Source organism: Zootoca vivipara, chromosome 6 (genome assembly GCF_965207765.1).
Source record: "Zootoca vivipara chromosome 6, rZooViv2.hap1.1, whole genome shotgun sequence".
NCBI classification, from domain to species: Eukaryota; Metazoa; Chordata; class Lepidosauria; order Squamata; family Lacertidae; genus Zootoca; species Zootoca vivipara.
Genome location: NC_142589.1, coordinates 76,342,905 through 76,356,927, shown reverse-complemented (window position 1 = coordinate 76,356,927; position 14,023 = coordinate 76,342,905). Strand labels below are relative to the sequence as shown.

The following is a 14,023-nucleotide window of genomic DNA, read 5'->3' as shown; positions in this document are numbered from 1 at the left end:
ACCCTTCCTCTGCCAGTCGCTCCTCCCTCCCCCACCCCAAACCTCTTCGCCCCCCCCAGCCTCATTCCCTCCCCCCCCCCGGCTTGAAGGCCGGAAGCCGCCCCGGACGACATGGCTGGGTGAGGGGGTCCTTCTCAAGGGCAGTGGCAGGAGAGGGAAAGGCTCAGCTCCCCTCTCCCACCCGCTTTACATTGACGTAACCCCAGGGGCAGCCAAAATGGCAGCCTCCAGAACTTGCTGGACTCCAACTCCCATCAGCCCCAGTCTACATGGCCAGTGGTGAGGGGCAATGGGATTTGTAGTCCATATCTGGATAGCTGTTTGTGCCCTAAGCTATCGCGCTTCATGGAAGGCTGGTGTAAGATACGGGCCCCACTGCTATGAGGCCTACAGATAAGATGGCGTCATTCCAGTATAGAGTCCACTTCCTGGTTAGTCCTCCTCATGCCTTCTGCCTCAAGGCTACAGATAGAAGCAGGGATTAAGAGCGGCTTGCAAGCTTATTCAATTTAGCATAGGTTTGGTAACTTCAAAAAAAGAGAAAAAGAAATCCAACGCAAGAATTGAAGAATAAAAAACTGTTCCCCCAATGAGATGTTTTTGTGATAACACAAGCCTACCAAGCCAGTGTATTTCACACAAAATTCCACCTAAATCCTGGGGAGAATATTGTTAAGTGTGAATACATCGCGAACATGTGAACTAGGGCAGCTTCACTGTTTGGCGTCTGCATGTTTTTGATTTGAAGGGGCTTATGGGGTAAGCTGGCCTTTCTGGAAAGCGCTGCTGCTGTTGCAAACTACAGGGAACGACGCATGGACTGTGCAGAACAAAATCAGTAACGAAATGTGCATTTATTGTGCAAATAAAATAAAATAGGAATCACTGTGCGGAAAGGCCTTCAGTTTAAGGCTGGAGCCAGACAATAGGTTTCAAGAGAGCTGAAAGTGGTCCAAAGGACAGTTCTTCGTGGCACTGGTTCTTCTGACCGAACAGGTATGGCAGGTTTTGAAACCTGCAAATCGGATGAGCGTGCATAGCATGAACATTTGTCTTTTTCTTTTTGCCATCCATCTTCAGCTCTCAGGAAAAGCTGGAAAGTATTTCCAGCCCAAGTGACCGTGAACATGCAATAAGAAATTGCCAAAACATGCATTCAGTTTACCACCTCCCTAGTCTGGCTTTCATTTCTGGGAGGTTGCCGGAAAGAACGAACCATTATGGTGTGATTACTGGTGTGAGCAGTTCCGCCCCATCTGAGTTAGAAAGAGAAAGCTACCATTATGTCCAAAACAGAATTCGTGAATTCCCTCTAAGTTGCATGTGACTGGTGGGAGCTTCAGGGACTGTCTTCCCAGATGAAAATATCATTAATCAAGGTACTCCGCAGCTGGCAGGTCTGATTTATGGAGTGTCGTTGAACTGATGGAGAGCTGGGACTTGCCTTCTGAAATATGGAGTTGTTTTCTCCTTCAGTGGAGCTGTGATGTTCTGGGGGGGGGGGGAGCGATTACTGGCAATTGTGGGCATGTGCACTGGTGCAAAGAGTGGGTTTGTCACTAGCAGAAAGGAGCATACGAGTAGCTAATTCTGTTTGGACAACCTCCACTTATTTCCCTGGGGTTTTCCCCACAGGATTCTCATACAAGCCCCAGTGAAATGATAGGAGGTTGGAGACAGGGAATCCTACTCTGATCGCACCCACTAATATTGTCCATTTCACACCCAGAGGTTGTTGGTGATCAAAGCCTGCTGATGCTGCTTTAGACGTCTGAATAACTCGGGAAATTCTTGTCCAGATGTTTGCTCCAAGTGGCAGGTGGGCTGGTTGTGATCAGACAGGGTTTGTAACATCTGCACGATGGGCAGGCATCCAGCAGAGAGATGTGGGAATGGGGTAAAGGTATACCTGTTGAGTTTCTGCCTGCATCGGTGAAAGGCAAAGAGTCTTTGACAGGGTGGGCTGAAGATGACAACCTTCACATTTCTAGCAAAGTTAGCTAAACTCACCATTCCAGGGAAGCTCTGGCCTAGTTGGGTGTGAAGACTTGAAGGCCAACTTGTTTCCTTCTCCCATCTCAAATGTGCTATAAAAATACACCTTCGGATCCCTCTGAGGCGCCCACCTGGGTATGGCTTCTGTGCCCTGCGGGATCTTTGCCCCCAGGGCAAACGGGTTCCCAGAGGATTGGGCTGCGCAACTCAACTATGGCTGATCAGACGTCCCCTGATAACCTGTTGAGGATAATTTGGTGCTGTGTGGACAGGGTGGGTTGGTCTGTCGGGCTGAAACCTGCATCAAAATTAACCTCCGGGGTAGGATTTAAAAACTAGGGCTGGCTCCCGAGAAGCAGTAGCGACTTTTTTAAAAAGCGTGCGTCTGTGCACAAACTGAGTACATTTCAGTTGTTGCAGCTCCTTCAGACAGGAGCCCTCCAGAACCTCTGTTTAATTCATCTCCAGCGGCCTAAATGCAACCTGGGAGACATGGCAGTGAAACAGCTGGTACAGTGGTACCTCGGTTTATGAACACAATTGGTTCCGGAAGTCTGTTCATAAACTGAAGCGAACTTTCCCATTGAAAGTAATGGAAAGTGGATTAATCCGTTCCAGACGGGTCCGCGGAGTATTCAACCTGAAGCGTACTTAACCCGAAGCATGGGTGTAATTGGTTCCGGAAGTCTGTTCATAAACTGAAGCGTTCATAAACTGAAGCGAACTTTCCCATTGAAAGTAATGGAAAGTGAATTAATCCGTTCCAGATGGGTCCGCGGCGTTCGTAAACTGAAAATTCATAAACCGAGGTGTTCGTAAACTGAGGTTCCACTGTAGTAAAATAAGGAGGGGGGAGGACTAAGTGTGTACTGCTTTCAGATGGCTGCAATTAGGACCGACACCTCCCCCCACCCCCACTTTTGGTTAATGTGCTGCTCCTCTTTAACAACACAAAAACTGAGCAGCCGGACTTTTCTCTCCTTCATAGCAAATCTATGCTCTGTCTGCTCAGCAGCTGTGTGCCAGACCCAACATGAAAGAGGCAGGAGCTGGGCCACACACACACACACACACACACACACCTTAGTACCATTGGCGAGGGCTCATCCCCCCCCTTGCCCCACCAAACTGGGGCAAATGTCCACCAGGTTTTCTCCGGACTGACATTTGCTCCGATTTGGCACCGAAGAGCAGGCTTTCTGGGGGAAAGCAAGTTAAAATCACTCAGATTCATGCCTTCTAGGCATGGGGCAAGCAGGAGTGTGGATGAGACCTCAGTGTTAGCGAGCTAAATATGGACCATGGAGTTGCAGATGGGGGACGGGAGGTCACATTGCTAAGGCCCCTTTAACGTGCGGAGGAGAAAAAGGTGCAGCTGCCGGTCCTGTCGGGTTCCCCACTGTATGTCCCCTCCCACCCACCCTGGCCCCTGTAACCTGAGATGGACTCCCCCCTTCTGCCAACATCATAGTCTAGAGTACGTATCGGGCCTCAGGCCAGTGGTGTGGAGCATGACTGTCAATGCATGTACCAAGGCAACGGCAGCCGTGAGACATATTCAGAGATCGGTCAGTTCAAACTCCCCCCCCCCGGAGGGGGTTGATTGGGGAAGGAAGACCCTTGTGGCAAAAGCAGGGCAGTGTGGCTCATTTTGGGAGAGGAGGAAGGTGCGCCTCAGCTTGTGGAGTCCCCAAGGAATCCCCTCTCCTCAGAAATGGGGGGTCGTCTTCCAAAGCTTGCAGGGACTGCATCAGTTGGGCCGTTTGCAACCTCCCCCTCCTCCCCCCCAGCCACAACAAATAAGTCGCCTCGTCCCATTCAGGCTCCTTCCTCGGTAGCAGCGCAGCTGGGGGGGTCCGTCAGTAGCCGGCTGCTCTCATGAGGGGTGGGGCACATGACATAGCGGCCCATGGCCTGGGGCTGGTGGACTTCGGCTGCCGTCACCGTGGGCTTGAGTGACTGGTTCTCCTTGGCTGGCGCTTCCTCGGGGCCCAGACCCCCGACGGCACCCAGCTCCGCCTCTCCGGGGGCCACGCCGTCGTCCATGTTGACGTAGAGGATCTCTTCCGGGTCCTTGGCTGGAGGGAGGGACTTGAGGATTTTCTCCAGCTCTTGGTGCAGGATCTCAAAGCTAGGGCGGTCGCGGGGGTTGAGGGCCCAGCAGCTCATCATCAGCTCGTACCTGCGCAGGTCCAAAAGAGATGGAGAGTTTATTTCAAGGGAACCTGGGATGCAGCATCCTTTGAAGTTACTTATAAGTGGGGACTTAATCTACTGGGGATATTGCCATGCTTCAGAAGGGGATGGAGAACTCATTCTTTCTCTTGTTTATATCCCACCTTTCCTCCAAGGAGCTCAAGGTGCTATGCCTGGTACTTCCCCTCCTTAATTTTTCCCTGTGAGGTACATGAGGTTGAAACACAGTGACTGAAGCAAGGTCACCCATTCCGAACCATGACTTGGGAAGGAGGATTGTTGGTTCTTTATTATTATTATTATTATGCATTTGGTGGTTTTTTTCATATTGTATTTTCCTGTTGTGAACCATCCTAAGATCTACGGGTGAATGGCAGTATACAATTTTTTTAGTAATAAAAATAAAAATAAATAAATGATTCAGCAGGAATTCAAACCCTGGTCTCTGAAATCCTAGACCAACACCGTAGGCCAAACTTAGGTCTCTCCAGCTAACTCACTGCGAGAAGCGAAGTTACAGGGAACCAGGCAGAGGGCCTTCTTGGTAGTGGCGCCTGCCTTGTGGAACACCCTCCCATCAGATGCCAAGGAAATAAACAACTATCTGACTTTTAGAAGACATCTGAAGGCAGCCCTGTTTAGGGAAGTTTTTAATGTCTGATGTTTCATTGTATTCTTAATATTTTGTTGGAAGCCACCCAGAGTGGCTGGGGAAACCAGCCAAATGGGCGGGGTAAAATAAATAGATAGATAGATAGATAGATAGATAGATAGATAGATAGATAGATAGATAGATATTATAGCTCCCATCATCCCTGACCACTGGTCCTGCTAGCTAGGGATGATGGGGGTTGGAGTCCAAAAACAGCTGGAGACCCAAGTTTGGTAAAACTCTTCTCTAACTGCCATGTCATAGCGGCTCCTGATTGTGGATGAGTTCAAGATTAATATCAGAGCTGCTCAGGGACCTTGAAGTTTTGTAATGGAGGCCTTATTTTGACCGGGGGGGGGGGGTGTCAACCTTGGAACCTGTTTTCAGTTGCTAGGGTTGTAGGGTGAAAAAAATGAATTTGCTTGCCCGCTGAGTGAGCATAGTCACATTCCTAAGGCTGAGAGAGGCAGTGGTGGGGTGTCATGAAATTATTTTTTGCAACGATATAACCCCCTCTACAGTCCAGGATTACTGTTCATAAGGGAGAGGATTTCCACCATGCAGAAAACCTAATTGGCGATGCTGCACAGCATAATGGGAAGATGGAGGAAGGAGACGCCACCCACGATTTGAAGAAGCAGTGGTGATGCTTACAGGCCATCCAGGCAGTCGATTGGCTGCTTGAGTCGGTTGCCCTGACGCAGGTAGTCGTAGATCTCACTGTTTTCCACACCTGGGTACGGCGTCTGGCCTCGAGTCGCAATCTCCCACATAGTAACGCCAAACGACCACTGCAGGAAAGGAGCCAGAAAGAGGGCATTAGACACCCTGCTGGCCAAGCACAGAATTCAACTTCTCCCATTGGCAGGGGCGGCCTGTCCTGTTTCACCGCCTGAGGCAAAATGGCCGCCCTCCTGCCTCGCTTGCTAGGGTCATGCAGCAGCAGCTTCCGGTGAGATTTTGTGAGATCCCGCCAAAGACGACTGCTGCCGCTTCACTTCACTTCTCTGGCATTAGGGGTGAGAATGAGGGCTGACTCAGTCTGCCTCACGGGCAGGCCAGCTCTGTCTATTAGTAGACAGGAACAGAAGCCAATTCAGTAGGACACAGAAGCTGGTCTTCTCATTGGCTTTTTCAGGAGGGTGGTGTCATAGCCGTCCCCAATTGGCTGCTCACCACGTCGCTCTTGATGGTGTAAACGCGGTCGGCCAGACTCTCAATGGCGATCCACTTGACAGGCATCTTGGAGATACGGCCTTGCCGGTAATAATCACCGTTGTAGATTTTCTTAGAGAGGCCAAAGTCGGCCACACAAGCCGTCATGCTCTCGTTCAGCCTGTTGGGGTACAGAGGCCACGTGTGAATGTGTGGGTTGCTCATGAGAGACACATGTGAGACTGTCAAAAGCCACTAATCTGTGCATCCTTTAAATCCCCTCTTCCATCATCTCTCGCGTCACACAAACTCACATGCAATTGCGGGCAGCGAGATCGCGGTGTATGAAGTTCTTGCTACTGAGATACTCCATCCCGCTAGCAATGTCCGTCATGAATTTGACCAGCGTCTGTGTGGGCAGGTACTGGAAGATGAGGAAAGCACAACGATCAGACACAAGCAGTGGGTGCACGGCTGGCACCTCAAAGTTTAACTCTCTTTCCCCTGCAAGAGGATAGGCCCACTGGACTCCTATGTGGAGGACCCAGGATCCAGCGAGCTCCCCTCTGCACCTTCCCTTTGTCCCCCTCTAGTGGTCATTCTCTGTGTTACAGTTCGTTCGTTCATTAAACCGCCATATTGCTCCATAGCAAAGCTCTTGGAGACAGGCTTGTAATGAAACAGAAAACCAAAACAAGCCTAGCAATAAAATGTATAAGAAGCACTTTATATGCATACTGCAAAATAAAACACAGGCAAGGATTAAAATTCCCCGGTTAAAAACCCTAGTTCAAATAAAAGGAAACCAGCCCTCCAGATTTCAGGCTGAGAGGCCTGACATTTGATTCCCATACTCTCCAACACCTCAATGGCAAAATCTGGGGCACAATCTTCCAGGATGCTATCTTCCCTTTTTTTCTTGCGAGAGAATGACAGCCATCTTGGATGCCATGATCTTGTGCGATTTTGCATCGCAATCCCCTCCAGTGCTTTTTCTGGGAATGGCACCCAAAAATGCGTGTTTTGGGGTGCCGCGTAACATTGCAGCCCTGACAAAGCACTTTTCGGGGGGGGGTATTGAGGTGCAAAATCACCCAAGATCATGGCATCCAAAATGGCGGCCGTTCTCGCACGAGAAACCGGGATGTCCCGTTTTTTTCCGGGATACCTGTGTGGTATGGATTCCACGCAATGGATATCTCATGGGGCGATGCTACATACCACTGGGCTCTCGCCAAGCCGGGAGTACAACAGGAAGCTGTGCAGGTCTCCGTGTTTCATGAAGGGCAGGATGACAACCGGGGAGGGGTATCCTTCACTCTCTGTGTTCTGCAGGCAAACTCCTGAGGGAAGAGAAAGAGTGTGAGTTTTTCAGTGCGCAACAGAGAAGACATGAGGTTCAATGGCCAACAAGGACCAGAGCTGGAGAGAGTGCTCAATAGCTTGTGTCTTGCTTGTGGGTTTCTCACAGGCGCTGGGTTGGCTGTTGTGAGAAGAGGATACTGGACCAGGTGGGCTGTTGGCCCACATCTCCTGATGTTCTTACATTCTTAACTCAGTGTGGTGTAGTGGTTAAGAGCGGTAGACTTGTAATCTGGTGAACCGGGTTCACGTCTCTGCACCTCCACATGCAGCTGTTGGGTGACCTTGGGCTAGTCACACTTCTCTGAAGTCTCTCAGCCCCACTCACCTCACAGAGTGTTTGTTGTGGGGGAGGAAGGGAAAGGAGAATGTTAGCTGCTTTGAGACTCTTTAGGGTAGTGATAAAGCAGGATATCAAATCCAAACTCCTCCTCCTCCTCTTCTTTCTACCTCAGCTTGTGGCAAGTTGTGCAGGCCAGGCCGTGCCACATGTGTACAACTTGAGAGAATCACAGAATCCCTTCCAAGAGACTTGGAAGGGACACCCAAGGTCATTGAAGTCCAACCCCCTGCAATGCAGGAATCTCAGCTAAAGCATCCGTGACAGATGGCCCATCCAACCTCTGCTTAAAGACCTCCAAGGAAGGACAGTCCATCACCTCCTGAGGGAGACCGTTCTACTGCTAAACGGCTCTTACTCTTCCTGCATTCTTACTGTTTCCTGCATTTCAGGGGCTTGGACCAGATGACCCATGGGGTCCCTTCCAACTCTACAATTCTATAATTCTAAAGAGAGAGGTGAAAAAAGGAAGACACGGATGTGGGGTTAGCCTCTCCTCTCAAACTTGCACACCAGCTGGAAGCCCCCTCCCCTCACCATGTCCCACACCTGCCCCCAACCCCCAAAGGTTTTTGCCCGTGAGAACATCCTCTTTGGGGGTCCTCTTACCCGACAGGACGCTCTCTTGGTGCGCCTTGTGCTTGAAAGTTATTTTTACTGTGTTCCTCCTTAATGTGAACCAGAGAGGGAGAAGGGGCTGTTGGGCGAGTCGCAAACTAGCATCAGCTGAGCTTCCACCCACCCGCTCTGTGGACTGTCAGAGCTCCCAGCATCCTTGCCAACATCTGTTTTCCCAAGAAGTCTTTTTTTCTCTCTCCGCCCCCTCACTTGGAGTCCTGTTCCCTGGGGATGATGCATCCATTCTGCCTGCCTGCCTCCCCCCGCAACCACCATCCAAAGGCCGTTTCCTCTCTTCTGGCTTTTCCCAGGCTACAGCCTGCGGAATCTGCCCTAAATGGAATGGCTGAGTGTGCTACTTCTGGAGACGGCAATAATAATAATAATAATAATAATAATAATAATAATAATAATAATAATAATTTTACCACATGTGGTGGACATGTCCACAAGTGAATGACTTCTGGAATAAGATTTATAATGAACTTAAGAAAGCGCTGAAAAGCACATTTGTTAAGAAACCAGAGGCATTCCTAGTGGGCATCGTAGGAAAGGAGATCCCCAAGAAGAAGGTATCTTTTTTTTTGTATGCCACTACAGCAGCGAGACTTTTGATTGCTAAATATTAGAAGCAGCAAACATTACCAACGATTGACGAATGGCAGATGAAGATGATGGAATTTATGGAACTGGCTGAGATGACCGGACGAATCCGCAACCAGGGAGAACAAGCGATTGAAGAGGAGTGGAAAGATTTTAAATTGTATTTAAAAAAGTATGCTAAAGTAATATTTTAGATTAGAAATTAAGTGGTAAATAAAACTGTGGAATAGTTGAAGAGGTTATTTAGAACAGGAAAATAAGAGATGTATTATAAAAGGTGATTATTTGAAGGTAGAATTTGCTATTTAGAAATGTGTATAAGAACCACCCCCTTCATGGATCAATGCCTTGTCGTGGCGAAGGGGCTTGAATAACTCAGAGAAGCTATGAGCTATGCCATGCAGGGCCACCCAAGATGGACAGGTCATAGTGGAGAGTTTTGACTAAACGTGATCCACCTGGAGAAGGAACTGGCAAGCCACTCCAGTATCCCTGCCAAGAAAACTCCATGGACAAAGACAACAGGCATATAAAAGTTATGACGCTGGAAGATGAGCCCCTCAGGTCGGAAGGCGTCCAACATGCTACTGAGGAAGAGTGGAGGACAAGTACAAGTAGATTCAGAGCTGATGAAGCGGCTGGGCCAAAGCCGAAAGGACGCTCAGTTGTGGATATGCCTGGAAGTGAAAGGAAAGTCCGATGCTGTAAAGAAAAATATTGCATAGGAACCTGGAATGTAAGAACCATGAATGGCGGTAAGCTGGATGTGGTCAAAAATGAGATGACAAGAATAAATATCGACATCCTGGGCATCAGTGAACTAAAATGGAAGGGAATGGGCGAATTCAGTTCGGGTGACTATCATATCTACTACTGTGGGCAAGAATCCTGTAGCAGAAATGGAGTGGCCCTCATAGTCAACAAAAGAGTGGCAAAAGCTGTAATGGGATGCAATGTCAAAAATGACAGAATGATCTCGATACTAATCCAAGGCAGACCTTTTAACATCACAGTAATCCAGGTTTATGCACCAACTACCGGTGCTGAAGAAAGTGAAATTGACCAATTCTATGAAGACCTACAACACCTTCTAGAAATGACACCAAAGAAGGATGTTCTTCTCATTACAGGGGACTGGAATGCTAAAGTAGGGAATCAAGAGATAAAAGGAACAACTGGCAAGTTTGGCCTTGGAGTTCAGAATGAAGCAGGGCAAAGGCTAATAGAGTTCTGTCAAGAGAACAAGCTGGTCATCACAAACACTCTCTTCCAACAACACAAGAGACGACTCTACACATGGATATCACCAAATGGACAGCATCGAAATCAGATTGATTATATTCTCTGCAGCCAAAGATGGAGAAGCTCTATACAGTCAGCAAAAACAAGACCTGGAGCTGACTGTAACTCAGATCATCAGCTTCTTATAGCAAAATTCCAGCTTAAACTGAAGAAAGTAGGAAAAACCACTGGGCCAGTAAGATACAATCTGAATCAAATCCCTTATGAATACAGGTGAGGAACAGGTTTAAGGATTTAGATTTGGTGGACAGAGTGCCTGAAGAACTATGGATGGAGGCTCGTAACATTATACAGGAGGCAGCAACGAAAACCATCCCAAGGAAAAGGAAATGCAAGAAAGCAAAATGGCTGTCCAACGAGGCCTTACAAATAGCGGAGGAGAGGAGGCAAGCAAAATGCAAGGGAGATAGGGAAAGATACAGGAAACTGAATGCAGATTTCCAAAAAACAGCAAGGAGAGACAAGAGGGTCTTCTTAAATGAGCAATGCAAAGAAATAGAGGAAAACAATAGAATGGGGAAAACCAGATATCTGTTCAAGAAAATTGGAGATATGAAAGGAACATTTCGTACAAATACTAACAATACTATACTAAACAATACAATACTATACTATACAAATACTAAAATACTAACAATACTATACTAGCCACTATGGATGTGGAATCTCTATACACCAACATCCCACACAATGATGGTTTACAAGCCATAAGGAACACCATTTCAGATAAAACCACAGCGGACTTTGCTACCAAACTCTGCCACTTTGTCCTTACCCACAACCACTTCAAATTTGGTGATGACCTGTTCCTCCAGATCAGCGGCACAGCCATGGGCACCCGCATGGCCCCACAGTATGCCAACATCTTCATGGCAGATTTAGAACATCGTTTCCTAGACTCCTACCCACTCAAACCTCTCTTGTACCTACGATACATTGACGATATTTTTATTATCTGGACACATGGACAACAGACCCTGGAAACCTTCCACCAGACATTCAATGACTTTCACCCCACCATCAACCTAACAATGAACCAATCTATGCAAGAAATACATTTTTTGGACACTACTATAAAAATACAGGATGGACGTATAGACACCACCTTATACAGAAAACCAACTGACCGACAAACATATCTACATGCTTCTAGCTACCATCCCAAACATACCAAACAATCCATCGTATACAGCCAGGCCCTACGTTACAACCGTATCTGTTCCAACTCTACAGACAGAGAATCTCACCTAAGAGATCTACAGCAAACCTTTTTAGAACTAAAATATCCACCTGATGAAGTTAAACAACAGATCAACAGAGCCAGACTGATACCTAGGGAGAACCTGCTGCAAGACAGACCCAAAAAAGAAAATAACAGAACACCACTAGTCATCACATACAGCTTCCAAGTTAAAACAGTACAACGCATCATCAGAGATCTACAGCCTCTCCTGGACAATGACAGCTCCCTTTCTCAAGCTCTGGGAGGAAGACCTTTCATTGCCTACAGACAGCCACCCAATCTTAAACAACTCCTCACCCACAATAATACAACCACCAGACTTAACATGGACACTGGTACCAGAGCCTGCAATAAACCCAGATGCCAACTTTGCTGCCACATACACCCGGACAACATCATTACTGGCCCCAACAACATCCAACATACCATCTCAGGACTATTTAATTGCTCATCTTCTAACATTGTGTATGCCATCAAATGCCAACGGTGCCCTTCAGCTCTCTATATTGGACAAACAGGCCAAACCCTACGCCAAAGGATAAATGGACATAAATCTGACATCAGGAACCATAAGACTGAAAAACCAGTAGGAGAACACTTCAATCTCCCAGGACATTCTATACAAGATCTCAAAGCAGCTGTTTTATTACAGAGAAATTTCAGGAACAGACTGGAAAGGGAAGTTGCTGAATTGGAAATCATTACCAAGCTTAAAACCATGGAAGCACCTGGGATGAATAGAGATATCGGATTCTTATCTCATTATGCATGGTCAAGCTTTCTTTAGCACCTCAGCCCAGGACTAATTGCAGCCATCAGCAGCCATTAACACCCATCTACAGGTTTACCACTCCCATCAGCCCATCTCCCATTCCCACCCACCCCCACCACCCTCTGTATATATATAGGGTCTGACACTTCTGTTTCTAGTGTATCTGAAGAAGTGTGCATGCACACGAAAGCTCATACCAAAATATAAACTTAGTTGGTCTTTAAGGTGCTACTGAAGGAATTTTTTTAATTTATTTCGTACAAAGATTACCATAATCAAGGACAAAAGTGGTAAGGACCTAACAGAAGCAGAAGACATCAAGACGAGGTGGCAAGAATACACAGAGGAATTATACCAGAAAGATACGGAGCTCTCGTACACCTCAGGTAGTGTGGTTGCTGACCTTGAGCCAGACATCTTGGAGAGTGAAGTCAAATGGGCCTTAGAAAGCACTGCTAATAACAAGGCCAGTGGAAGTGATGATATTCCAGCTGAACTGTTTAAAATTTTAAAAGATGATGCTGTTAAGGTGCTACACCCAATATGCCAGCAAGTTTGGAAAACTCAGCAATGGCCAGAGGATTGGAGAAGATCAGTCTACATCCCAATTCCAAAGAAGGGCAGTGCCAAAGAATGCTGCAACTACCGCACAATTGCGCTCATTTCACACGCTAGCAAGGTTATGCTTAAAATTCTACAAGGCAGGCTTAGGCAGTATGTGGACCGAGAACTCCCAGAAGTGCAAGCTGGATTTCGAAAGGGCAGAGGAACCAGAGACCAAATAGCAAACATGCGCTGGATTATGGAGAAAGCTAGAGAGTTCCAGAAAAACGTCTACTTCTGCTTCATTGACTATGCAAAAGCCTTTGACTGTGTCGACCACAGCAAACTATGGCAAGTTCTTAAAGAAATGGGAGTGCCTGATCACCTCATCTGTCTCCTGAGAAATCTCTATGTGGGACAAGAAGCTACAGTTAGAACTAGATATGGAACAACTGATTGGTTCAAAATTGGGAAAGGAGTACGACAAGGTTGTATATTGTCTCCCTGCTTATTTAACTTATATGCAGAATTCATCATGCGAAAGGCTGGACTAGATGAATCCCAAGCCAGAATTAAGATTGCTGGAAGAAATATCAACAACCTCAGATATGCAGATGACACAACCTTGATGGCAGAAAGCGAGGAGGAATTAAAGAACCTTTTAATGAGGGTGAAAGAGGAGAGCGCAAAATATGGTCTGAAGCTCAACATCAAAAAAACCAAGATCATGGCCACTGGTCCCATCACCTCCTGGCAAATGGAAGGGCAAGAAATGGAGGCAGTGAGAGATTTTACTTTCTTGGGCTCCTTGATCACTGCAGATGGTGACAGCAGTCACGAAATTAAAAGACGCCTGCTTCTTGGGAGAAAAGCAATGACAAACCTAGACAGCATCTTAAAAAGCAGAGACATCACCTTGCCGACAAAGGTCCGTATAGTTAAAGCTATGGTTTTCCCAGTAGTGATGTATGGAAGTGAGAGCTGGACCATAAAGAAGGCTGATCGCCGAAGAATTGATGCTTTTGAATTATGGTGCTGGAGGAGACTCTTGAGAGTCCCATGGACTGCAAGAAGATCAAACCTATCCATTCTTAAGGAAATCAGCCCTGAGTGCACCCTGGAAGGACAGATCGTGAAGCTGAGGCTCCAATACTTTGGCCACCTCATGAGAAGAGAAGAATCCTTGGAAAAGACCCTGATGTTGGGAAAGATTGAGGGCACTAGGAGAAGGGGACGACAGAG

At 47.3% G+C, this 14,023-nt stretch overlaps 1 protein-coding gene across 4 annotated transcripts in view; it reads right to left on the bottom strand.

Moving 5' to 3' along the window:
* Nucleotides 1–835: 835 nt before the first annotated feature.
* Nucleotides 836–14,023, bottom strand: part of AXL (AXL receptor tyrosine kinase) — a 66,943-nt gene continuing 53,755 nt past the window's right edge. For 3 of the 4 annotated variants that reach the window (XM_035117287.3, XM_088672682.1, XM_088672681.1), the window contains exons 16-20: nt 7,220–7,341; nt 6,313–6,422; nt 6,020–6,179; nt 5,498–5,634; nt 1,691–4,177 (exon numbers count right to left, since the gene is read on the bottom strand). In XM_035117287.3, coding sequence (XP_034973178.2) covers nt 3,814–4,177; nt 5,498–5,634; nt 6,020–6,179; nt 6,313–6,422; nt 7,220–7,341 — 893 coding nt within the window. In that variant the 3' untranslated portion in view covers nt 1,691–3,813. Of the gene's footprint in view, nt 4,178–5,497; nt 5,635–6,019; nt 6,180–6,312; nt 6,423–7,219; nt 7,342–14,023 lie in introns of all 4 variants that reach the window. The other variant, XM_035117286.3, reaches the window with a different exon arrangement.